At 35.8% G+C, this 27,948-nt stretch overlaps 2 protein-coding genes across 3 annotated transcripts in view; one reads left to right on the plus strand and one right to left on the minus strand.

The window, feature by feature from the left end:
• Positions 1-27,948, plus strand: part of LOC135133221 (protein gooseberry-neuro-like) — a 177,189-nt gene that overhangs the window by 64,204 nt on the left and 85,037 nt on the right. The gene's annotated exons all lie outside the window — the stretch shown is intronic.
• LOC135133219 (protein gooseberry-like) overlaps positions 1-27,948 on the minus strand; it is a 29,418-nt gene that overhangs the window by 843 nt on the left and 627 nt on the right. Inside the window, exons 2-5 of one of the 2 annotated variants that reach the window (XM_064061540.1) lie at positions 15,906-16,219; positions 12,926-13,031; positions 6,908-7,242; positions 5,443-5,777 (exon numbers count right to left, since the gene is read on the minus strand). In XM_064061540.1, the coding sequence (XP_063917610.1) occupies positions 5,443-5,777; positions 6,908-7,242; positions 12,926-13,031; positions 15,906-16,219 (1,090 nt within the window). Of the gene's footprint in view, positions 1-5,442; positions 5,778-6,907; positions 7,243-12,916; positions 13,032-15,905; positions 16,220-27,948 lie in introns of both variants that reach the window. The other variant, XM_064061539.1, reaches the window with a different exon arrangement.

Here is a 27,948-nt window from a genome sequence, read left to right on the forward strand (position 1 = left end):
ATTATTCAAACGTGCCGGCACCCACCAATTATACAGTCGATCAGTGCCGTCTTCGGGCATGATCCTTTCCAGGCCAGGAGGCGGCGCGCACCTTGGACGGTTGCACTTGGAGCCTTGTCATTCGTATTTTTTCTGGACGGAACTACCAAAGTACGCAATCATTGAACAGGAATCGTGCTAAGCTAAATTACACGGTGTTAGTTAATGTATAGCCGCGCCGCTCTCTACTTAAGACGTAAAGGTATTGCTACTGAATGAATTATGTTTATATATAGTGGACTTAATATGTTTAATTGTAGCACTGTGGCGATGTGGGAGAACCGATGATTTTTCCGGCTTCTGGGACAAGGAACTGTGGTAGGCAAGAAAACGCTTTTGAATCAGTTGCGTGGGATGATTAGAGTGATGTTTTTATTGATAGCCGCGGAACGTTATTAAATGCAAATGGAGCGTGTCACAACAAAAGGTCTTTTACACAAATGTTAAGAAGTGGCTGTTCGACTTCTCCGTTTCATTTTACGTCTTCACCGAGCAAACTAAAACACTTGGCTACATTACTTATTTACGGGAGTAGAAGGAACGGCGGATGTCTTAGATTAATCGCATAGTAAAACGTTTTTAGATTATTTAATCAAGCTGTTTTTGTTCCATTTTATGTAGACTATTATTAGAACTAGGAAACGACACTTTCTACACAATGGTTTACAGGTAGCTAATCATTTGTAGAAAATAAGTGAGTGCAAATTTATGGGGCAAAAACAAGTAAAAGGAGGACGTAGACAAATAAATAACGATTTCTTTGACAATGCTTGTTTTTGCGTGCCGACGCAAGTTTGTAAACGCCACTCAAAATTTAAGAACAAAATTTTCAGGGTCTGGTATACTGGCTAGGAAAAAAAAAGAATCCAAATTGACAGTTCGAATGTCACATTGGCGTTGGTCCAAGATAACGCAGCAGGCCTGATGTTGTTCATTGGAGCAAATAAGCTGAAATTGAGGAAGAACTATACATCATCTTGTGAACTGTAGCAGAAGCTCGAGGATACGTTTTAGGCAAAAGGATCTGCACGGCAAGCATCGTTATTGAAGAATCTTACCTTGAAGGTGACGACATTCAAGAATACATGCGTGAATTTTTTGATTCGGTCAGTAAGCTAGCGGCGATAGACCTAAACATAAACGATGATGTACTCATAATCAAGTTGCTGTATAGCTTGCCAGCAAGTTTTGAAAACATCAGACTGATGATTGAAAATCGGGACGCATTGTTGAAACGTGACAATCTGTACAACAACGTCGAATTCGAACCAGGAAAACGCCCAAAAGAAAAAGCGCGAGAACAAAAAGGACAAAGCAAATGAGGTGAAGAAAGACAAAAGGAAGAAGACTTTCATTTTCAAGTGTCAGCAACAAGGACACAGACAATCGCAGCGTCCGCTCAAAAACGTGAACGATAACACGTCTATAAGTGTAGGTCCTTTATCAAGCGAGGTGATAGCTGAAGTGTGTCAGAACGTAAGCAAGGTGACCGAGAGTGACTGGTGTCTTGACAGTGGAAAGGGACTAACATAATTAAAAATAAGAGAAATGGCGATGTAAAGGTGTTCGATATGTTGCAAATTCTCCATCTCCGACATAAACTATCATCGGTTTCCAAAATCACGGACAAAGGATACGAAGTGCTGTTCCATAAATAACAAGCCCGATGAACAAAGTTATTATAAAGTGAGTCGAAGATTTGCACTATGTCAAAAGGTGAATCTACCGAAACCTGTCAAATTGGTGTATTTGTGGTGAAGAAAAAGATCTAGTCAAAGATCGTCTTCAAGTCTACTACAGAAGAATGGAGGCCCTTGTGAAATTTCGGAACCTCGTCGATGCATCGAAGACCAGAGCTATTCATGGTGTAACCTTACCCGGTAAGACCGGAGATGTGAGCTGCGAAGTTTGTTCACCGAAAGAAAAAGGCCGAAGCACGACCAAGTTGGAACTGATACACACAGAGGCACATGTGACCTGATGAGAGTTTCTTTGAATCATCTTCACTGGTGTCTGCTCATGATGGACCGAGGTACGATTCATGAAAAACAAAAGTCCGGGCATTTGAAGAGTTTAAGGGATTCAAGGTGCTCATCCAGAAGAAACACGGTATATCCATCAAGAAAGTTCAGTTCGATAACGGTGGCGAGCACGTGAATGTGGAATTTAATAAATTTCTAAAATCAGAAGCCATTTAACATAACTCACGGCCTCCTATACGCCGCAACATAACAGGGTGACAGAGGGGAACATAGAACGTCGATCCAAATGGCTCGGTGCCTCTTAATCCTCTTCGATCTGTCATCGTCATTGTGGGCGAAACTGCATCACTGTGCCACATCAAAAACCGATGCCCAACAAAGAAGGTCGAGGGAAGGACTCTGTACTAGATTTAGAATAGCACAGGATTGTGTGGTAATTAGTAATTAGTAATTAGTCAAAGGCGTATCGAATATGGCTGCCGGATTCCAGAAAAATGAAAGTTACGAGAGACGTGAAATTCTTAGAGAATCATCGAAATTTTCCTAACGAGAAGAACGTCGGGCAGAATTGGTTTGACCCAGAAATTCCTAAGAAATATGTTGAGGAAATTGAGCTGCAAGCCGAATCGAATGAGGAAGAAGTATTCAGGGGTTGTCTAGGAGAACCAGAGAGAACGAGATTCAGGTTGTAATAAGCGAAGAAAAATGTTGCTCCTACGGTGGGAATCGAACCGCACATTTACCGCTTGCCGGGCGGGTGCCCTAACCATTAGACTACAGAGAAGGCTTATCTTTCCTCGCTTACACTACGTATTATTGTGCCGCCACAAGGTTCATCAGAATTGGACGACCGGGACAACTACGATAGAACTACGTTAAACAAGTTTTTCTGGAATCAGTCATTACAGATGTCGATAAGATTTTTACGTTGAAATCCTTCTCTGGACCCGACTATCCAGAATAGATAGATGTCATAACTTCTGAAGTTAAGGCTTTAATTAAAAGTAATACTTGGTGGCTTGTGGACAGACCGCATAGTCAGCACATTATTATTGGAAGCAAATTTGTTCTGCAAAATAATTATTTTCACAAGAGATGTACTCTCGTGATCAGGTCAGATCAGGTCAAGTCAGGTCAGGTCAGGTCAGGTCAGGTCAGGTCAGGTCAGGTCAGGTCAGGTCAGGTCAGGTCAGGTTACGTGCTGCGGTTTCCGTAGCTCTTTCTAAATTATTGAAAATTCGACAGTTCGATATAACAACAGCTTACCTGAATGGAATTATCTAAAAAGAGATCTTTATGGAAGCTTCGAAACATTTAGAAGAGATACTTGACCACATCGCAAGAACCGCAACGAAGGAGATGATGATCAAGGAAGAAGCAAGGAAGATGCCGGATCAGAAGCGTAAAGGCGACATTGTCTGTTTACTAAGAAAGGGTTTTTATGGTCTACCACAAGCGGGCAGAGCTTGGAACGATCATTTGGATGACGAACCTCGAACTCGTGGGGTAGTCCTATCCAAGTAAAGTTTCATCATCATCATCATCATCATCAGCATCATCATCATTGACCGAAATTGAGCGACTAAATAATCTTTGCCGAAATTTTGAGGTCAAGTACTGTTGAGATCCCCAGTTTGACTGAAATGAGAATTACATCCTTTGAGCCAGAGGGGATATATGTATAGGCCACATACTAGTGAAATTCAAGATGAATAATTGTACCGCGATATCTGCACCGTTGCAATCAATTTTACTAAAGGCAGCGCAGAAAGTGCGTACCCGAAGGACTTCCTTTATCGAGAACTTCTTGGTGGGCTGATGTATTTATCTATAGGGACAGGAGGATATAACTCACGCCGTTAGCTATCTTAGTCAATTTCACAACTGTCGTGAAGAACTCCACTGAAAGGCCGCGAAGAAAGTCCAAAATCTTAAAGGAACAGAGACCTTTATCGATCGAAGTGATAAATTAAATGCCATTACGTAGCTTTTAAATGCAAAAGTTTGCATTTATTTGCATATAAGCTTATTAATTGCTCAAAAGTTTACAATTACCTTAATTTTAAGAACTTACAACTCAGAATTACGATTCTGAACTTCTATTTTGACATAAATTTCGAGGTTATGTCTCCAAAATTTATCACTTTACTCAGAGCCATCGAGAAGACTTGATTTCGTGACAGAATCGAGAAATGTGACAGAAATGTAGCATCTCAACCAATCAGCAAACGAGATTTTATCGCTAACGGGTTTTTTTCGATCGAGAAACAAAATCGCACCCCAGAACCTAGTGTACTCTCGAAGCAGCAAACTTCCGATAATGTACACTGAATGCGGACCGGAGCAGCTGTTATATCAACAGGAAGTCCTACACTGGATATGTTTTTCTGATCCGCGGTACAGCAGTCAGTTGAAAATCGAGGAAGCAAACGTCAGTGGCACTTCCCTCATCAGAAGCTGAGTAATTGGGCATTTTTGCAGGATATAACCCTTTCCATAGACTCTTTGTCCAATTTAGAATTAAATTAATTAGTGTTTCATTATTATTAAGTTGCTCTATGGGTTTTAGATTCATAATGAAATTTTATACCTAGTTATTACCGCTCCTCTGATACCAATTTAAAAACAGACGTTAATATAGTTACACTTGTACATATGCAGTGAAGCACGACGATATTATTTTATTGATTGATAATTCGGTTTCGATTTCCTGAAAGCGTGTCACACTCAACCAACCACTAAATAATGACGGTTTCCACTATCTCATGCAGTTGTTTTGACAGTGCACAATAGTCTGTTGTTTCTTAAAGTACTATAATTTTATAGATTATGACGTAACTGTATAGTACAAGGTAAAATAAAATAATAAGGTGTGAACAGATGAAAGAGGAAGGTGTGAACTCAAATAATCAGAATAAATTTTTTTGTAAGAGTTTAAATAAACCCCGTCCTTATCTTATGAAATACTAGACTCCAAACCAAAATTAGTTAGATCACACGAATGAAATATTACAACTTCAACTTAATGTCACTGTAACCCTGACTGTGTGTTTTTTTACAAAAATCCCGCACATAACACCCATCATTCCATCATTTCGCTGCGTACTCGAGAAAACCGTGAACCTTCTCGCCACACGTCAATAGGTAACCGTAAATCTGCCGTTGTCGCAATTGACGTTCTCCCCGTCATACTAAAAATTTCATTGATTATTATGACAGCCCGACACTAAGTGTATAAATTATGATTAATACATCGGCGCTGTACAATACCGTACGTGCAAGTCGGAGCCCGTTCGATTTCTTTGCCCACACCATCCGACAATGAATTATGGGTGCTCGAATATCGACGGTGCCGTTTTAATTTGCGTTTTATCTCGTGTCGTTTTCGTGTCGACTTCCATCATTATTATTCACAACTCACCTATAATTCTCGTGCCAGGTGCTCAGATTCTCGGCGACTTTATTGTTTTGAGCGTGCCTCGTCCACACGGCGCTTTGTTGAACCGGCGAGACGCTGTGTTGATTGGGCGAGACTTGGGTCATGTTGTAACCGAATTGATTTGCGGCGCTGTTGAGTACATTACTCTGCTCGAGACTGCTGCTGGAGTTGTAGCTGTTGTACAGGGTGTTGGGGGTTGACGTGGTACCGCTGGTACTTGTCGCGCCCAAGCTGGTGCCGGACGCGGCCAGCGCGCTGTGGGGTAGCGCGCTACCGCTTAGCGCTGCTGACGCGTAGCTCTGCTGCGCCCAAGTGCTCTGCGAAGAAAAGAAAGTCATGTCAGAAGCGAAAAATTGAGACATTTTGGATCATTAAAATATAATTAGTTTCGTTCTAAAGAGTTTAAGTGGGTTTTGGCGGTGTTAAGAAACATCTATTCTGACTGTTTCCTTGCAAGATCTGAGCTTTATTGTTCATAAAATCAAATCGTCATTAGATGAGTGATTTTGAAGACCGGTTCTGAAAAACTGATGTTTACATCGTCGAACCGTAGTAGGTCCACAGCAGCACAATGTAAGAGAATATGGAAACAGAGGTGAGAAATTCACCATTACCGATGCTTGAATGTTTTTATTTAACACTGTTAAAAGGCTAATCAACAACTCGATTGTGGGTATTGAATGGTGAACAGCTGTTGGTCGCAAAACAACCACAGCTTCAGTTGTAGCTAAATTAAGTCATTTGTTGTTCAGATGATATTAAATAATGTGAAATCTGTGGTATCCATTATGATTTACATGTTATACAGGATGAAGCCAATAAAACCGAAGATGCAACCCAAAATATATTTTCTGATGAGGTTTCGTAGATTCATTTTTCAATCATAGTCATCAAAGTTTTGATGTTTTTTGAGTTTTTGAATATCGTTGATTTTCAGTCTTATGTAAAAAGTTTTCCGGATAGAAGAGCACCTCATCTTCATATTCACGACCACCTCAGATGTTAAGTTAAAATGAACATTTTCTCACAAATTAAAACTGAACATAAACCAATCTTCTAATCTAACATCAACGTTCAGCATTTTGCAAACTTGTTAGTAATCAACCGTTTTTAACCTCACACGATGCATAAACATTGTGTTGTAAATTTTTCTCATTATTAGAACGAAACAATTGCTTTTATCAGTTTCTAAAATTAGTAAACAACTAAACGTGTGTTGGATTACTTTTATAACTCTATTATCTCGCAAAATTCTTTTGTTGTTAATGAAATTTAGAAATTGTACATGGTGCTGCTCATAAAACGATATGATTGTTGTTATTTTCGTCTTAGCCTTTAACAAGAAATTTCCAATCAAGTAAATTTATTATGTAGCGGATTGTTGTTATTAGGTCTGACGGACAACGGTGTGTTCACGTTGGAAATATTGCAACCGAATTCAACTCACTTGATTAAAAGCAGGATCCCCGTACTGGTGCTGCACCGGAAACGCTGACGGCAACGACATGGAATTGAAAGGGTTGAGTTGCTGCGAATTCAACTGTTTTCGCAAACGCGCCCTGCGATTTGAGAACCACACTTGCACTCTAGCTTCAGTCAACTTTGTTTTCTGCGCTAATTCTTCTCTTGTGTAGACATCTGGATATTGCGTGCGGCCGAAAGCTCGTTCCAAAGCTTCGAGTTGTTCGCCGGTGAAAGTCGTCCTGGAACGCCTTTGCTTTCTTTTGAGCGGTATTCCCGGCTCCGATTCTGTGTCGCTTTCTTCGCAATCAGAATTTTGCCCTAAAAGAGAATAATCGAGTGTAATAAACCGCCGAGAGCACAACAACGGATTTCTTTGTGGGAAGCATGAAATCGGGAACACCCCGTGTAGGTACGTGGCATTACGATGCGATTTATCGAGCAAAAAGAATGGAACTTTTGTTCCTGTCGTTTGGGTTTTAAGACAGATGATTTAGGAACTGGTTTTCAGTCGAGGAATATTGAAAGTAGAAATAATGTTAACTAACTTGATGATTTCTAACAAAAATAGGCTTTTCAGTTTTTAATGTTGCAGGTCGCAAGTACTTTTCATTTTTACTTCGTAAGCGTAATTAGCGAATGGCTAATACATTTTTTCTCGAAGCTTCATGCTTCCTAGAATTACGTTTTTGTCTCTCCTTTGTCTGTTGATGATTCTATTAGACAAATATTTTTGAAGCGAGTGTTGCGAAATTTTTGACGTATTGTAACAATAATTTTGATGGCATTCTTTCAAAATTTCGCTAAATTATTCTGATTTATTAAATCGATTGCTATTTTTAACGTTGAACATTTTCTGGAAAAATTGTGCACCAAAATTTTACAGTTTAACTTAGAAACTACAAAACCCATTTCCTCCACTTTTAACAGAAATTTTAAAGTTATCGTCAACACGGTACATCTCTAACAAAGTCTGTTCAAGCCTTCCAAAAATTTGATGAGGTCATCGCAAAATTTTGCTAAGTTTGGGTTATCGGAAGTACCGATGCTTTGGAAGTTGCGATGACAGCAGTTGCGACTTCTACACCTTGCCAAAATTAAAAGAATTCTCCTATACGTCTCTTTGCTTTTGAACCAATCATAACCAAAGAACTAAAGAAAATTTCTCATTTCAGAAATCTGTGCAAAAAAAAAAAAAAATTAGAAGGCGTATGGCTTAATTTAAAGCACACGTGGATATCGTATATTAAAAACCAATGACAGGAATGACAATAAGTACAAACGCCAATTGATCTACGGCATTTAAAGTAATTGAATAGATTCAAAGAAAAATAGAAACATCATTTGGTGTTGTAAATTTAAATCTTGAGGAAAACCAAATTATTTTTACCTAAACACAAGGAACAAACTGTCATTTTTACATAAAAACGTAAAAAGAAATGTTGAAAAAGATGTGGTTCGTAGAATCTAAAACTATCGAATATAAAAATTACGAAATTTTTGGATATAATTTTGTGAATCTGACGTACCACCCGTGCATTACTGGTAGCTAATTTGAAAATAGATGTAATAGGCATATTCGTGTAGTCTACTAAATTATTATTAACTTCTTGATTCAAAATTTTGAGTGTTAAAATAACTGTGTCCATCACTTAGGCACCTGACAGTGTAAACCCTAACTAAGAATTTTACCGCAGTTCGGTCAGGAATTATAAGGTAGTTATAAAATTTTGTACCGCAGTTCGGTCGCCGAGTAGAAAAGCACCTCAATTCGGACAGGCTGTGAGAAACTTTTTGAATCATATATTATACAAAACGGTAAAAAACTGCTCAAAGTTTATTTTGACGGAATTTCCCTCGCCCCTGAAGTACAATACAATAAATCCAAATTTTTCGAAAAATTCCAAAATTTCATTTTACGAATTTTTAGTTTTTTATGTAAAAATATGTAAGTAATGTTAAAAGTGGTTTTTTCCATTACAAAATTTTCTGATGACGTCATCAACATTTTTACAAGGACACGTATATCAATTTGGTTAGATGGAGTGAGTCGCTCTTGATTTAATTAAAAAAATGCCTCATTCATTATTTTGAGTTACCCTGTATAAATATAATTGCAAAAACTGTGAGTGCATTGAGAAACCACAAGTGTAGATTCATAATGTTTTGCATATTTCGGAGAAGATTTATTAGGCAAAATTTTGAGATGACGTCATCAATTTTTTGGAAGGGCCTAAAAGAATAAATTCTGATTAACAATTTACCATGATTACGATAATCTTAAAACGTTCGCGGGATTTCAGAGCATTCGGTGTTGCAGTTTGAAAGTTAAATTAAAAAATGTTACTATACAATTTTGATTTTTTTTTCAAAAATCTGGATGACTTGGGTAAAAACTCAACACGTGATTACCCAAATTTTGATTAGCGTTTTACCATCTACAATCCAGATATAAAGTTTGACAACTAGTTCAGTGGTTTCGGAGATTACGTGTCTAATAAAAATCGACATAGACGCCAAACAAACAAACAAACAGACAGACAAACGGAAACGGGATATAAATTTGTTCATATTCTAGGGGTCATGATACGTCGAGAAAACCTGAAAGTAGGGATTATTCTCAGGAAGTAAAAAGGATCACTTAAATAGAATTGACTCAGTGTGTGAATCATGGTGTGTTGTATGTTAACACTCTTGTGTATGTATAAATAATACGAATAGTATTTTAAAAATTTAAAAGTAGCTTTCAAGACAGTAAAATAGGTTGAAACAAAGGACAATTAGAGAACATTTAATTGCTAAGATAGGCGAAATAAGCGAAAAGACATAAAGTTTAATAGAAAACAATGAACAAAGGCAAAGATTACTATTTCCCCTGTTTATCTGTAGAGCGCAAGTGATTAAGAATTAGCTTAATCAATAATCAGAAAAGGGGTCAATACAAAGAGTTTGAGCAATTTTTCTATAGCGAAATAGGAACAAAATGGTTCATGCCAATTTGTTTCTTGCTACTCGTCTCGAAACGGCAGCTTTTTTGAATTTAACAATTCAACCAAGATTAAATGATGCGGTTTGAGATTTGAGTCTACCGTAATTGTCAAAAAAAAGAGTTCCTGAGTTTACTTACTCTACAGTATGACACAATAACTCTCCTGTTTCCGTCTGCCGTCTGTATCGATTTTTTTAAACATAATCTTCGAAACTACTGGATCGATTGTTGTCAGATCTTATACGTACTTTAAGAATACCATGTAGATAGTAAAACGTTAACCAAAATTTGTCTAATCATCCTTACCAACACATTATTGGGGTCACCTCAAAATTTAAATTTGTAAAATAATATACTCCTACACTTGTGGTTTATGAATCCGCCTTGATTATTAATGACAATACCAAACACCTTATTGTCCCCCTGACACCCAAAATTTTTTACAAATAGTCAACCTGTTTTAGAAGTTATCTTTTTTAGTTTAATCCGCAACAACTAGGACTAGGTCATTTGTAAGAACATTACAACGTAGCTGTTGAAATGGTTTTAACAGTTTGTTGAAATTTTCAGTGTCGTTTAGATACGTTTCAACCGAGCAAACTCGTAAGGCGGTCGTACGTCTTCAATATTCAAAAATTCTGATCGAAATTTTCACTGGAACCCATGTTTATAAATTTATGCGGTCAAGGTATTGGCACACACACACCAACAAAAAGCGTAAAACAGCGACGGTATGTTCGCGTAAGCTCTCATTCCCTGGCAATTATTAAGATGGATTATATGTTGTAATTATGTGTGGCCACAAGAGCCGGGATCAACTCGAAGCGTTTCGCTTCTAATAAATTTAACGTGGGGAGCGCGGTAGCGGACCATCAATTAACGTTAATTAATTAATTACATTTAATTTGTTTCCACGGACGTGATTGATTGTTCTTCATCCATCCACAATGCGATTTTTTTGAATAAGAGCAAAGATCGTACGATTCGCATGCCTCAAGGCTACCCTCCGGGTCCATTGCTAATGAATTCACCGACGAGTACACATATCCAGGTTACGAATAAAGAAAAAAAAAGCGGGCAGACTTAATAACCGCCCGAGTACCATAATAGCGGCAATTTAATAATATAAATAATATTTTGCAAAATAATTACCCGGGATGTTGTGAAGTGCTACTTTTTGTACGTTTTGCATAAACGAAGAACTTATTGCATCAGTGATTGAGTAACGGATTGAGAAATGAAGATTTCTTTTGTGCTGCCACGATTTTATTTGGGTTTTTTATGTACATCACAACTATTATTAGTATTTGTTGGTAGTTGAAAGCTTACTTTTTTATATGGAAATTGTAATAAATATGGAAATGATCCCGGTATGGCCCATTCATCGCTCAGATGAATTATTCACGTCTGACAAAATGATTAATAGACTGAAAAATTCAACGGTGTCTTTGTTAACAAAAAATAAACTCTAGTGTTGAAAATTTGAGCGCTTCTATTAGATTTATCGAATTGTATGTGTTGTGATATAACTCAAAATTATTTTCGTTCCACAAACAAACGGACATCTTTATTTAAATTTAAGGTACAGAAATTGAAAAATTGGAACACGCAGCGTTAATTGATACAAGGTTTCTGTAAATCTTATCTTCGTTTTAACTAGAAAATTAAGCACGAAAATCGTGCGGAACAAGCGGTTTTTCTTATCCCGCTTGGGTTTTATGGCGAAAATAAAACAAACGCACATACCTTGGGTATAAGGATTGTTAAGACATGGTAAGTCGCCAACAATAATGCATAAAAACGCTAAAAACCAGCATACCTTAAACCTTGCAATTATACGTGATTATGATAATGCCGGTTTTATTGCTTGCGGTGTGCATTAATTTAATACATATTATGAATATGATCTTCCCAGCTTTTGAAATGCAAATATGTCAGTATCATGTAAATCTTTATAGTGTGATGATAAGTGACTTTATTTATGTCATGTAACACAAAGTGATGGAGTACAGCACAAAATAAGTTATCTAGTATAAAGATATGACGCAATTGCAACAAATTATACAAATTAGGAGCTTCATTACCCACTAATTCAAAACATCCGTTACTCGCCGAAATGCACGTTTCACTGTCGCAAAGCGAAAAATGATTAAAAGTCATTATAATTCACCCTTAGCAAGTGTAAAAAAATTCCCTTCAGTCAGAAAGAAAAAAGTAAAAAGTTGTCACACACTCTCAGGTTTAAGCCCCATCAGATGCCAGCTCGACATTCTGAAAGGCATGTAAAAGCCCGACGCGGAAGTCCCCGAAGAGAAATCCGTGCCGGCGGTGCAATTTCCAAAAAATTGGTAGCTGGAAGCCGCCGTTAAATTTAATTAAGGTGCAATAAAAATCAATCACGGGAGAAGATCAACGGGTTCAATGAAGTTAATATGTGGTAATAATAAAATGAACCGTCATTATGCCGACGTGGACGTGGTGTGTTGCTCTTTTGTGTTGCGTCATGGCTCATCTTGTGAGGTCCAAAAATTACGTGTGATAAAATTTTCTGTCAATTTTAACGTTGAGTTGGCACGAGTTTTTTCACCGCCCCATCGCTATCATGCCGCTCTGTTTTATTCAATAAATCAATTTGTTCGCTCCGGTCATGCTTTTTCGGATCCGACAAGCGCGAGAAAAAATCGCGCGAAAAAACGACTTTTACGGAAACTTAAGCGATCGACCTAATGCTGCGGTTATTGGCGTTAATTGAAAAATTAGGAATTTCGCTGTATTTTTCGAATTACTTCTGGGTAATGCCGAACGGTCTCGCTAGATTACTGAGGTAATAACCGTGACAGTTTTTGTCGCGTATCGGCGAGTGATTGATTTTACACTAATTTAAAGAATTTCTAAAACAAACAACGTCGGTTGTTCTTTCGTTGATGGCGAGAGGAGTGAATATTTTCCGTTTTGAGGTTTTCCCACGTATTTTATGTTAAAGAAGGGTTTCATAATTGCGCTCACCAAGAATACCTTCGATCGAATGGTTCTTTCTGTCGGGATCTTCTTTTCTGCCTCCACGCAACAGTCGGCTGATGGAACTCACGGATGGAGCGGAGTTCTTGTCGCAAATTCCTTCCTGTAACGTAGACAACACAATGGTATCAAACGAGGTACAACACACAAACAAAATTTAAGATCAAACAACACCGGTAGAAATAATATCTGTATTAGACAACTGGCCGGAAAGAGACACATTTCGCACGATGGAAATTTTGCCATAAGATTTAGAGACTATGAAAATCTCAAGAGTGCATAAAAAACACTTTTCTGTAATTTTTGTATACCTAAAATTTTACTATTTTTAAATGTATATCGTATCAAAATGTGTTGAAATTTTGTGCAGCAATGAACTTATTTTCTGCTGTCAGAGTTCTCAGCACTTACAGGCATAAAGTTTTAGTACTTAAAAATTTTTAATTCAAATCGTCTATTACACTCACAGATTTAGACGACTTCACAATGTAGAATATTGTGGATAGAAATTGTTTGGGTTTACATTTTGACGTAATGCCAAAAAAATCACCGCTAACTGAAATATGCTCACACAAATCTAAATTTTTACAAAAATTACTTAGCAAACTTTTGAAGTGACGTCATCAAAATTTTGGTAGGGAAGGCTAGACAACCTTTGATTTGTAATCGTAAAAAATGCGTTAAATTTTTGATCAATTGTATATAAAAAAGAAATAGTAAAATTTTGAATAATTTTGGATTCTTTTCGAACAACCTAAACCATAAATTTAGGGCACAGTTGTACATTTTAGATAGGATTTGTCTATTAAAATTTTGAGATGACGTCATCAAGTTTTTAAAGGGTACAAACAAAGAAATTTTGATTAGAGATTTGCCATGATTGCGATAACCTTAAAGCATCTGCTAGATTTAGTAGTCAGTTTTGTATTTTCTACGATAAATTTTATTATAGGCACCATTTTAATGCGATATCCGTGTTAAAATACATCTAAAATAATTAGTAGAGCGGTTTCAGCGATTGTGTCTAATGAGATGGATAGGGAGACGGAAACGAGGACCTACTTTTTCATTTTATACGAAGAGAGCCGTAAAAACACGATCAGAGATAGTCATGAAAGGATGAGTTGAAAAAAGATTTCAAAAATCCATGGCTGTCGTTGATCATGTGTTTTATTGTTCTCTTGGTAATAGCAATGAAACATCGATAAAACCTGAAACTAGCCATTTACCATATGAGCGCTATTTACAATTATAAAACAGCTTGGAAAGTAAAAAAGAGATAGAAATTAAGAATGATTTTGGAAAGATAGTTTGCTCAAAATAAAAATAAGCTTTTCAGATATTCGCCAAGTGTAAACAAATGGAGTAAATATATAATATGAAAAGAACAATTAGAAGAAGAATTAAAAAGAATTTTTACTTCCCGAGCATGAGCTGAGGAAGTATTTCGACAGGACAATCCAGCGAATGATTGCTTTCATGTTTTCTAGACCCCTAGAGTACGAAGAACTATGTCCCCCGTTTCCGTTTGTCTGTGATCTAGACGACAGATAATCTCTGAAACTACTGGACCGATTGACGTCCATTGTTATATGTATTTACTTTAAGAGTATCGTGCAAATTGTAAAACGCCAACCAAAATTTGTCAGCGCAAAATGTGTTGTAGTACAAACGAATAAAGAACAAATTCAGGTAAAAATGTAAAGGAGCGTTGTGAAAATTATTTCCAAAGTTTTTAAATGAAAAAAAATATAAAATGAAATAAACTAGCAACAGGAACAGCAACTAGAGGACAGAACATAAATAAGCCGAAGAAATTAAGGAAGCTAAGCTAAGAGAACGCAGTGGGTGTGAACATCAACATAAAAAAAAAGGAGGAAAGAATACCAAAACAAAGGAAAGTAAGCACCATTACCTATGCCACTTTGTAAGAAAATTGGATAATTAATTTGTAATCCAAATTTTATGAAAGAATTCTCGAACAACACCTCAGAAGAGGCGACAAAGCATAATAATAGAAACTTTTACGATGACGTCATCAAATTGTTGGTAGGGATAATTAGCCAAATTTTGTAAGTGTTTTATCATCTACACACATTGTTAAAATACATATAAAATTTGCCAACAATCTACCCGATAGTTCGGAGATTATCTGTCTAATACAAATCTACACAGAGAGACAGACGGAAACGGGAGACCTATTTTTTCGTACTCTAGGAGTCATGAAACGTAGAAACGTAGGGTTAACATAAAAGTAGTCAGTCGCCCCAAGAAAAGAAATGTCCAACAATTGACAGAAGCATTATCAAGAAACTTGAAGATAAATGCGAACAAAACCATAATGATAGATAAAAGGACATAAAGGAACGAACATAACGTATATCACGACTTTAATACGTCTCTCAATAAGTTGTAAAGAAAAGTGAGATATCGCAAAAACTAAAATGTGCATATTAACCTCTCGGCTAAATGTTGTTTGTTTTTTATTCAAGAATAACACCCACTTATTCATTTCATGAATTATTTATGTATGCATTATTAATTAGAATGTTTCGTTTTCAGGGGAATTCATTCATTTTCTACTACTACTATTATGTCAAAGTTTTTATTAACATAAAAACCAATGTTATCCACAATTTTTAAAATTAATAAAATCAAATGATACTTATGATTGTATTAAAAACATAACTAGGCAACTTCACAAGTCCAAGTTCTAGAAAATTCATTAAAAAAATGTTGTTTTAGATAGGTATAGATCAAAAAAACGTGAAAAATTAGAAACTGTCATCAGATTCATCCTAAAATTTTTTTAAGCTTTTTGGATATAATATAAGATACCTGAAAATAATTTTGAATAATGAATTCATACTTATACTGAAAGAAAAAGAAGTTTTCTCATAACAAATAGAATTTCAGAACTGAAAAATGTGTTGTGTCTCTGTTTAAAAGCAAACTTAGTAAGTGATAACAGCCTTACCTTAATAAGTCTTTCTCTAATCTCCCAAGCAAATATTTGAGGCTCTTCCTTCTTCAGCTGCTCTATCCTCGCTTCCACTTCCAACGTGGCCACTCTCGGTTTCGATCCCCCGATGACTCCAGGTCTGATGCTGCCGGTCTCCTGATAGCGATTCAAAATTTTCGAAACGCATCCGTGCGAAACCCTCAGCTGCCTCGAAATGACGCAAGGCCTAATTCCCGCCGCCGCCATTTCGACAATCTTCAATCTGAGGTGGTTGGGCAAAGGCCGTCCGTTGATGAACACCCCGCCAAGTTGATTAACGCGGCCCTGGCCTGCAACCATTTAAGAATTTAATAACCTCAGCGTGTTGAGTTGCACACAATATTTTTGCAGCCGCAGTTTCAAAGAAACAATTCCAATCTCGCGCTTATATTATTTGACAGGAAATAACACGAATTTCGACGACTTTGTAACGCGCGAAGGGTGCCTAAAAATGCAACAAACGACGCGAGAAGAAAAAAGCTGAAATATGACCGCTGGATTTATGAACCTAATAACACCTGATGATTTGTGAAGTGGAGCCGCTCGATTCAGATGGTGCTCTGGTCAAGGTTTGTGCTCCGAGGGCAGCAAAACATTCTTCGCTTAATAAAATCCATCAGGATTTTTTCCGACTAATTGTGAAAAACGAATTGGACAGAAAATTGCTCAATAGTGCATGAACGCTTACCCAAACACCATGAAGAGCTTCTTTTTCGAAGGACCACCCCGTTTTATTTACAAAAAGTACGAGTTCATTGTAGGAATTTAAATAGTGGACACAAGGATCTTTTTCATTGTTGCCACAATTGGATTTGGATTTGGGACGCTTTGTGCTTTTGCGTGCCAACCAAGGAAACAGGGATCTGGTGGTATTGTGCCCATGCTTTGTAAGTCTGTCATTTAGTATTGAGAACATAATGGAATTTTCAAAATCACAACATTTTGGAAAAATTGTCTGAAAAAGATATCATTGTTGGTCAAAGACTGCACAGATTTGCGTGGTTACCCTCTTTAAAATATTTAACACCAGATACTTGGAAAAAGTCGTGCATTTGTTCTATATTTAATTCTAGAGATATAGCTGATATGAAGAATACACACAGTTCAGTAACTTTGTAATGTACTTTTGCCTAGATATTTGAATCAGTAATCTATTAGCAAATTTATTCATCTGTAAAATGTTTTATAACAACATACCAATATGGTTTTGTCAAAAAGAGATCGACTGTGACAAATCTGGATTATTTTTCACAATACATTTCACAGTCTGTTGATAACAGTAACTTTTTTCAAATTCTTATTCGCTTATATCTGGAGTTCCGTAGGGTTCTACTTTAGGGCCACTGTTAGTTTTATTTTTTACCAATGACATTGTTGGACAATGGTATATATTGTCTGAGAAGCCGTTGTTTGTAGAAGATCTCAAAATGTTTATTGAGGTCAAAACTACTCAAGATTGCATGATTCTTCGAGACAATATTTTAATAACACTGTCGTTGAGTAGTGTAACAATAATCTTTTGTCGCTAAATAAAAATAAATGTTTTGTGGTTTCATACTCGGAAAAAAAAAAGAACTCTATTATCGTTAATTATAGTAATGACGCAGGTCTTTAAACCGTGAAGAAAGAGTTGCGCTTATTATTAATTTATTATCATTTTAAAATAGTATAAAGGAAGTTAAAGAAGATAATTTAAAGTTATACAAATTGCCAACACAAACTAGGCGAAAACATGAATTTGAACTAAAGAAACCTAGTGTTACTCCTTACCAAGCATTATTATTTTTATTCTCTAGTGAGTAAAGCGCCCCTTTTAACACAATGAACTTTCAGTCCTAAAAATGAATTTACTCTGACGTGCAGCTTTCGTAAAATTTCACTTTCCATTTGGTCACGTATTTAGCCTGGGCGCGGGTTTCTCGTACTTGTTTTCGAGTGTAGTTTTACTACAAATGTTCCTGTAAAACACCGTAACTCTTGTAGTAACACGGACATCTTTACAGTCGACTTAAGACTCGACCACCGCGATGGTGTTAAATTTAATTAATTGCCTGGTCAATTTTCCGTAGAAATTTAGTAATATGGTAGCTTTATTACCCGCACGACTTAATTAAGGGCCTTTGTGGGTCGCGCGAGCCGCTCGGAATTCCGAAATTTGCCGCTCTGTTTCAATGGGACCGAAATCAGGTGTAGGATCTGGTTGATGAAAACAGACATTAGTGAGATCAAAGCAGCCGCTGACCGGGGCCGGCTTTTCATTTTGTTAAATGTCCGCACGCCCACCTCGCACATCTCTCACACATACAATAACACTACACATCGACTGTTTGCCAGAATATAACCGTATGCTTGCCGACGGTTTACGGTTATGCAATTTTCAGTTTAATTGAAATTGTATTGTCGAGTCTTAATTTAATATCGTACTTTTTGGGCGAGTTTTTGCGGTTTAATTGGCTAAATGAATTGAGGAAGAGATATGGACCGGCCTGTGTGCGCGTTGCCGGTCGGTCTGCGGCCGACGGAGGTGCGAGATCGATGGCTTGAGGAATACATAATTAAAGCTGTTGCTGGTAATGTTTTCGTTGCTTTTTTATTAGTATCTATAAATAAAATTGGCGAGATGCTGAAACCAAGAATAGAGTTTTTTGCCGCAGTATAAGGGGATTAAAGTCGAGCAAAGGAGTAAGTTATGGTCGTATGGTGGAATTGAACCTGCCAAACTATGAAAAAATCTTTCTGTAACAGCAAGGAAATGTATGTTTGGTATTATAAATTAGCCTTGTGTGACAAGTACTTGATTGGAACTTGTTTTGATTATAATTTCTATTTTCCCATATATGGTTATGATGATGCTTTATGAGCATGCATGGAAGGTTTTATTTTTCACCCGACATGAAATTCGCAAACGATAAACGAATATTTAATACAAAATATAACTAAGCGGTATTAATGCAAACAACATCAGTGGTTATCATAATTGGCTTTCTATATGATAATGGATCAAATTAATCTCAACACGAGTGAATGTACATATACAATTTGGAAGCCATAAATACACGACTAAAACTAATATCCCACATGAATTGTGAATTTCGGTCAACTTTTAAAGGGCATGATGCATGTGGGTTCTCATGTGGAATTTATGCAGCGAACTGTGTTTTGGCAAGAATCGACTGTAATTACCTACATAACATAAGTGTTATTCATTTAGCTGGATACATTTTTTTGTTCAACGAAATCTATTTGCCTGACAATTTGACGAAAAAAACTGCGGTCAAAATCTCCAGATCCTGCAGGGTAGTTTTTCGAGTAAAATTGTCGAAGGGTAAATTGATTGAGTTCGTCAAATAAAAATGTATCCAGCTAGAAATGAATAGATCGAATGTAATGAGATAATTTCATGTCAACAGATGTGAAAAATACCAAATTCAAACAATTTTTTTAATTGACCACAAAAACAACGGTTTTTAACAAGTAAAAAAGCGTCGTCATTGAAAACACAATTAATATCAATTATTTTAGGACTTGAATAGGAACTGCAAGGAATTATTATTTTGAGTTACTTCGCTTTGATATCAATTTTTGGGTCCATTTTAAATTATGTTAAAAAACACATGTGTAATGTTGGTTACATACTGACAAAAATCAATTTACAACCGAAAGTTAGCTCTTACTTATTGAAAACTAGAAAAACTAGTGAAAGAAAATAACTTCTGCGGATTTGTGAATAAGTTTACTTAAAAGGCGAAAACAAAACAGAAACTGTTGGAAGTGGTATCCATTCTTCTGTATACATAAATTGACACGTTTTTTATCAAACATATTTTGTAGTGTAGCAGGAATAATGCGAACACACTCTTCGGTAATTCTATCTTTCAGTTCTTCTATGGTGTCAATGCGAGTTTTAAAAATAATGTTTTTTAGATGACCGAACAAGAAGTAATCCAGAGGGGTTAAATCTGGTGATCTTGGGGGGTCCTCAAGAACCGAATGTAAACTTATCACTCTATCATCAAAGAATTCGCGTAAAAGTCAAATTGTCTACTGTATGGGCCGTGGCACAGTCATGTTGGACAAATCCGTCTTGGAGTTCATCATACTGTAACTCTTGAACAAAAGCAGTTAGGATATTGTTTCGATATCTTTGTGCTGTCACAGTTTCCTCAAAGAATTTGGGTCCAGTGATACGTCTGCGAGACATTGCGTACCGTGGACCAATTTTAACAGGCTGGGGTGGTGTTTCACGAAAGACAAGTGGATTTTCAACATTTCAACATCTCATACTTTGAGAGTTAACATAACCTACAAAACAAATTCTCATAATTGTGATTCAAATTGACACAAACTCACTACCGGAGTGATGAAACCAAGCTTCACTAGAAAAGAATGTTAAATTCAGCAAGTTATCATCATTGAGATGTTCAAGAAACCATCTGCAGTAGGCAATACGTCTATTAAAATCAGCCGGCAAAAGTTCGTGATAGGTATGAAGTTTGTACGGGAAAAGGTGGAGTTTTTTTTCACAATTTTATCACATGTACCCACGGAAAGTCCAACTTCTTGCGACAGATGCCTCAATGAAGTTGATGGATTATTTTCCATGGGTTCTTCAACATCTTCTATGTTGGTCGTCCAGCACCTTTTTTGTGGTAGACACTACTTGTTTCACGAAATCCTAGTACAGTGTTTCTAACAACGTTGTAAAAATCAGCAACGATAAAATTAAAGTCTGGAAATTTTTGTTGCAATTCTTGTCAAACACTACCACTGCTATAACGTCATTCGCCTGGCAACTCCGTTACGGACTCAATCATGAATGTTTTATGTTCCACATAGAAAACCATTTTGAAATTTTTTCAAAAAATTCGAAAGTTTGACGTTTCAAACACCAACGCGGCTGAATGTATCAAAGACAATCATAATTTTCAATTTAACGTCCACAGCCTTCAATTTTCATAATTTTGCCATTTTTATAATGTTTTCTGTTGTTTTTACTCAGGGGACTTGAACTCTGTTTTCTTTTTTGTTTGCCTTTGTTACTCTTTCTTTTTGGCATTTCTTACATCTTTCGCGTCATTGAAAATAATATCAGCGAAAGCATCAATGATTCCATATTCAGAAAACCATAACCTTGCAATATTTTGGCGGTAGGGTTCCACATGGTTTTGATGACATATACTCTTTAGTCTAAGTTTTTTCATATTGAATGCCCAATCTCTCAGCATCATTGCTAACTGAATGACGTACGTAGATTTAGCAAGTTCATAATTTCTTTCCTTGTAGAACGTCTCAAATTGCCTTCAGAAGCTGCTTTTCCTAGATCTTGTGTTTTTTGGAATGGTACTAATTTATTTAAAAATAATTTGAAAGACCTCATCGTTCTTTTGGAATGGATGAACTAATTTTGGTAAATATTTTGTATTTTCTATTCAAATAGACTTAAAATTTTACAGTAATCGGTTCGCTAGTTTTAGCAATTACGCGCTTAACATGACAGATGCAGATAGATAATAATCGATAGACGGAAAAGGAAAACTTCCTGAAATGTTCACAAAGCCCCACAAAGTTGAACTGACACTAATATCTCATTATAAAAATCCTCAAAGACTGCTTCTATCAAAACTTTCAACACTGCTGTCTGTGATAATAGTGTAGGTATTGCGTCTTCAAATTTATGAAGCAACTTACCCTTTAAAAAAATTTCATTATGAAACCGGCATACAATTTAAATGGGGTGCATTCCCTGGAATGAAAATGTACGAGAATCCACTTCTGTCACACGGAATTTAATACCGCAACTTGATTAAGGATGCTACAGGCTAGTGTGAATAATTTTTATTACAAAATATGTCGGTCAAAATATGACCAACAGATAAAAACACCAGTTTACACTAATTACGAATTTTGTGTCATTTAAATTGTCCACACAACTGTTGACACCGACTACCCCTTCATTACTACCAAAAGTTTTATAAATCACGCCGATAAACACCGCTTCGTGGCAATACATGAAAATGTTCTAATTTTGTTTACGCACGTGTTTCAACGGAAAACAATAGCGTCAGCAACAGGCGTGGCTATTGCCTCATTGTATTTTACATTGTGAACAAGTCCAGCCCTATCATCACCCAAACAAAAAAGTCAAAGAACAAACTCGACCCATATTTGCATCTGGCACAACACTTCGCACTTTTAATCAATAATCAATTTTTGTTAACACGCACGCAGATACGGACTGTTTGGCCTAACCAAAATTTGAGCCGGTTTGTAAAGACAGTGCTTATCTCGACCACATGTCAAGCGGAACGGAAGCCGCAAGGGCCACCCTATAATTTTGACATGGATACACCTTGCCTAACTGGCGAAATTTTAAAATCATCGTGAAATTGAGCTCACCACAAATTATTTAACGGGAGGCGTTACGTCGTTAAAATTATGTTAGCCATGAATGTTGAGACGCGTTTTATGCATCTTTGCATGGAGGAGTGAGATAAAAATTGAATAAAACGTTTATTTCTTAAGTTAATCTGCCTTAATTGTAATTTAATTTAAAGCTGAGTAAATCTGATGCGACCGCAGTGACGGTTTGTTGCGCGTAATAAAATCTAGCTGAACAGAGTAATTTGAATTAAATTAAGTTTTAATTAAATTAAACGAATTTATCTCAAGACATTAATGCCTTCATTTATTTAAAATTTGATTTGTTGCTTCCAATAATTTGCGTGAAACTTTCAAGCTTTGAAGTTACCGGCCATATAAATCATACGCATGTAAAACTTAAAGTTAACTATGAAATTAAATTTTAGGAGCATATGAAAAATTTTTAGCGGCGCAGAAACGTCCGGCTTTGAGATGTGGTGTAAGTGAAGCTTAGAATTCCCAATTGTGATATAATTATATTTACTGAAGCATCATTATCGCATGTATCGAAGCACAACCCACTTCTGAGAAACTTAATCGGACATTCAATAACTTTACTGTTATAAGTTATCAAAATTAAACGTTTAAACATATACATACGCAAAGGGATACGTTTGGAAATTGCTTGATACAGAATTGAATTTCAATAATTCGTGGTAAGCAATAAAGTTGCCTTTGTGTGCGACACGCCGACGTCCCAGGCGACGCAAAAACTCTTTTTAGGTCTTGCCGCTTCCATTCTGTTTTGTTTGCCATGCGCAGCTTTCCATCCAGTGTAAATGAAGCTTAAGAGAATTGTGCGGAATTGATATGAAAGCTACTTCTAAGAGGTGTGCGATATCTGTGTGAACCAGCATAAGTAATAATAGTTTACTTTATTTTTAATAGAGTTTCCAAATGTAGCATGAAGTAGATATAGCAAAAGGGAAGGTGGAACAAACGGGATATTGTATGCGATGAAAAAATACACCTGCATTAAAACGCATTACTATTGGATTATTTGAAAGCTCGTAAGACCTGAGATGTACTGTTGAAGCGCAAATTTTAAATTTAATAACACTGCTTAAAGGCAAAGACGCTATGATATGCAGTGCATATACTTAAAACATGAATTCCCCCAGGGTCCCCTACCTGTTGGGTGAGAAAACAGAATGATGAGTCCCTGTTGTCCGACAGAGCAACACAGGGGCCGCACCGTCAGAAAAAGTAAATAAAAACTGAGTGCCGATGTCAGATGTGGTGTATAATGTTATCCCCGATAGCTTATGTCAAATGTGTTAAGATAAGTATCGTCTTAACGCTGTCGGTGTCTGTTACACCGACCTACACGCCATTAATGCCTTTAATACATGTAAAATTCACGTTAAATCTGTATTATTACCTTATCTCGGCATCTAGATAGCGCGTCGTGAATGAATTAAATATTCATAGTCCGAGTCCGTATACGGCCTCATGATGTACGGTTTCACCAGAAAAATTAGTTTGTTAAGATCTGTCAATTTTTTTAGAGTCGCTTTTATTTTCTCGAATATTTAAATTCAATGCATTCCATTCACACCCTGTGTATTTTTTTGTTGATATTTTTCGGTTAGAAAATAAAAATAACTTTGTCGCAACTTAATTTGCAATTTAGATATTAGTTATTGTTTTGTCGATAAGTATAGGCGATACTTTATCGAGAAACTCCGGTTGCCACGGAAAAAGGTTAGCGATTTTACACCCCTAGGAAAAAAAATGTTTGCGCGGAAGTACACCTTAATTAGTTTTAATTATATTTATTGAATATAAATGAACATTTTGGTGGTAATCTTTTTTTGACAAGGTACCTACTTGCAATTTATGCGTTGTTATATTTTAAATTTTATGCATTGCCTCCAGCTTCTTGAATTTATTAATGAGAGTCGTCGCAGCTTGTATTTTCACTTTTTTTCTAGAATTCGAACGAATTAAAAATTTGCAGTTTAAAATTAGGCCATCGCGTCGTAATGCGTTTTAAAGAGTAAATATGCAAAAATATGGTAAAGATATCGATATAATTGTGCTTTGTATACATACATACGTCACAAACTTGTTTGTGTCATGTTACCATTAAATATGTCACATGAACGCAGCATAATTTACTACTGAAGACTAATATAAAAGAACTTTGTCATTTAGCTGGCGATGACTTTTTCTAAATCATAGTTTTTTGAAGATTCATCCAATGTGTAATTAACATAATCTAAAAATAGATTTTCTACGTGTAACGTTATAACTGTAAAAAGTGTCGGAAGATTGTATTACATTTTTTAAAGTGAACATATAGTGACATACCTGGTGAGTCCTTTTGGTACATAATCAAAGATATATCATTCCATTTGACCCTAGAGCAGCTAAAATCAACATAATACCTTTGTATAACATACGTCCTACTTTCAGTAAAATCTGAAACACTGGGTCTTTTTAAAAGGTCTGGAAGTGGATTAAACTTTTTTGAGAGCCAATAATAACAATAAAGATCTCAAGAGTCCTTTAAATAATTTACAGTCAAACATTTTATTGTGGTCGTAGTATACTACATTTTTAACCCAATAAAGTGGCACCTGATTGTCGCCCCTTTGACACCTTGGCCCCTATACGCGATCACGTATCTGATTACGACGGGCTTGACATGGATTTACCCAGTTTGAATCAATACCTATTTCTACCTTCTTTTCCTTATCCCCAATAAAATTGCATAGATGAACTACATGCTATGGTACAAATTTGGTTCTGAATTGAATATAGAACAAAAGTCGCCAGAACATTTATGGATTTTCTTCAACTAAAGCTTGTCCATTTCGACACTACATACATTACTAAGATCGTTATTTTTATACCCGATAAAATTTTATTATCCAATGATGCTAAAGATAGGAATAATATTCTCATCGAAGACTAAGCGGCACAAGAATGTCCAGACCTTCATAATCACGTCTTAAAATTTTACTGGATACACAAAAATTATATTCTGGGTATAACTACAAAAATTGCCACCGTTTTCTTGAAGGAATGCCGCCATCACCCTCGTTAGTTTTCTCGATGAATTCTGCAATTTAGACCACAAAATTAGTTGTTTTACATACTTTACTCTTGGTGTTAGCAAAATTTAAAATTTTTAGTTTTTTTTACATTTCAGTTAAGTAATGATCGTAAAAAAATGGGAGCAGACTCTGGTACTGTAATAAACAATAGTATAGTACACACCGAGGTGGAAAGTGTTTCACTACTAACAGAAAAGAATGAAACTTTCCACGAAGTTTGTATACTATTTTATTCAGTCGTTTTAAATAGTTTGAAAATAAAACAAAAATCTCCCAATTTAAAACGTAATCAATAAAATAAAACCAATAATCGTGTAAGTCAGCTGGCGTTGAAAAATGCAAAAATTGACATTTATTCGCAATCATTGGAAATATGATAATTAAATCCCATTTAAAATCGAGTTGCCTGGAATTTATAGGTTCGAAAATGGACATTTTCCAACTTTTTAAAATTTGGAAAATTGTATATTGTCGACCAATTGTGAATAAAATTCTAATTTTCAAGATCATCCATTTACTTAAAATTTGTCTTTTCTGTAACTTCGCAAACAATAATTAGCTCCGTCCAGGAAGACAAGCAGTCTATTTTCGAATACAATCGACTGGAGCATCGGGGCCCATACACATAGGTAAAAGTTCGGTCCAGTGCAATTTTTCTAAACTGTATCATTACGGAAAATAATGCTTGTGGCACACAAAGAACTACCGTAAGAAGCCACGCAACGTCTGTAAATGTATTGTATTTTTTATCTATCCGCTGGAGCCCTTGAAATATAGCACCAGAGTTTTAAAGTCATAAAGCCATGACGCACCATTGTTATAATAATTTGGACAGGATTATATTTTTTAGTGAACGGTTGACGAAACAATGGAATCCATCGGATTATTGCTGTATAGTAGACATAAATAATTTTAGTGTTTTATAGCCGCTGGAAGAATTAAAAATGTGATTTACGGTTTCGCTGCTACATTTTATGTACCATCGATAACGAAAAAATATGGTTTTGGGTCTGGGATTATTTGTTTGCAGCTTTTATAACCTGTTTGGTGATAATCACACAAATAGTACACATGAAGCATGAAAGAATAAAAAAATAAATAAATAAAGAACGAAATTTCTTCAAAGCACACAAAATATGCTTAATGTTTATAGGATGACGTCATCAAATTTTTGGTGGGGGTGCATAACAAAACTGTAGGTGCTGTGTGTTTTTAAACTTTTTAGAACAACTCATACATGGAGTTAAAAATAGGTGGGCTATTAAGTCACGGGACACAGAAAATCTTATGTTCACTAGTTTCACAATAATTTTACAGTATACATCTAGAATTTTTAAGTTATGGAGATTGTCTGTTCATCAAGAAAGCCACAATAGAAACATACAAACCGACGGATAGGGACCACCTGTATTTTCGTATCTACAAGCCAAATAAACAAAAACCAAATTTTAGTTTTTAAACAATAATAATTAGCCCTGTTTGAAGAGCATTAATTTATACATGCAATATTAATTTTTCGAGCTTTCATTGTCTACAACTTTATTTAATAAAATAGTCACAGACGTTTACTGATACAGAACTTTAATTAAATCTTGCTCACTTATTCCCTCCAGACAGTTGATGACGTCATCTCAAAAAAAAATATTATAAGTCTTTTATTATTAAGAGTACATTTTATTTTTTACCACTGCTTACCTAAGATACATAAAAATCTAATATTAAATGGATTTATTGAATCGATTTATCGCCTGACACAATACGTCAAAATAGTGATCGCCACTATGAAACCATTTCACTACCATTCTTTAACCACAAATTGTATCGAATGCATCGTACTGAAATTACACCCAAGTGGGCATGACGCAGATGGTTATATACAAGGTCAGGTGAATACAAAAGTGTTTTATGTGTGTTTTAAAATTCGGTAGGACAAAATCAACGTGTTCGTCCCCACTAAAAAATTGATGACGTCATATCAAATTAGCAAATAAATTCATTCTGAAAAATATATTAAAAATGAGGTATTTGTTGTGTTTCAGACGCAAGGAAAGTTAATTTTATTAACAAAGATTTTTATTATCTAATTGTTGTTCTTTTCTTTCTACGACATAATCAAATGATTTATTTACTTCATAAATAATTTTTTGAATCAGTAATCGACATTACAAACTTCAATTAGATTATTTTCATTTTTACTAAGTATATTTCCATCCGGTATAAGTAAGTGGAGCTGGACGCCATATGCACAGATCCAATTTATTCAGGTTGTTTTTTTTTGTCGACCAAATTGTTTCCGGAAGATCTATCTATATTCAAATTCCGTTTATGGAAGCTATTATGTATAATAATATTTACCGCTCGATGACCACGCTTTAAGTGGAAACGACTCTTTAATACAAGGATAACAAACGAAATCAAAATAGGCGCAACATTTTCAATTATACTATATTTATACTAATGAGATGATTAGATACACCTCTTAGTTAATCTTGGCGACAACAACGTTAAAGAGTTTATATTAGCTTTTATGGACTGTG

This window comes from Zophobas morio, unplaced genomic scaffold (genome assembly GCF_036711695.1).
Source record: "Zophobas morio isolate AGI-343-1 ecotype UQ-CSIRO unplaced genomic scaffold, CSIRO_AGI_Zmor_V1 ptg000021l, whole genome shotgun sequence".
In the NCBI taxonomy this organism is placed as follows: domain Eukaryota; kingdom Metazoa; phylum Arthropoda; class Insecta; order Coleoptera; family Tenebrionidae; genus Zophobas; species Zophobas morio.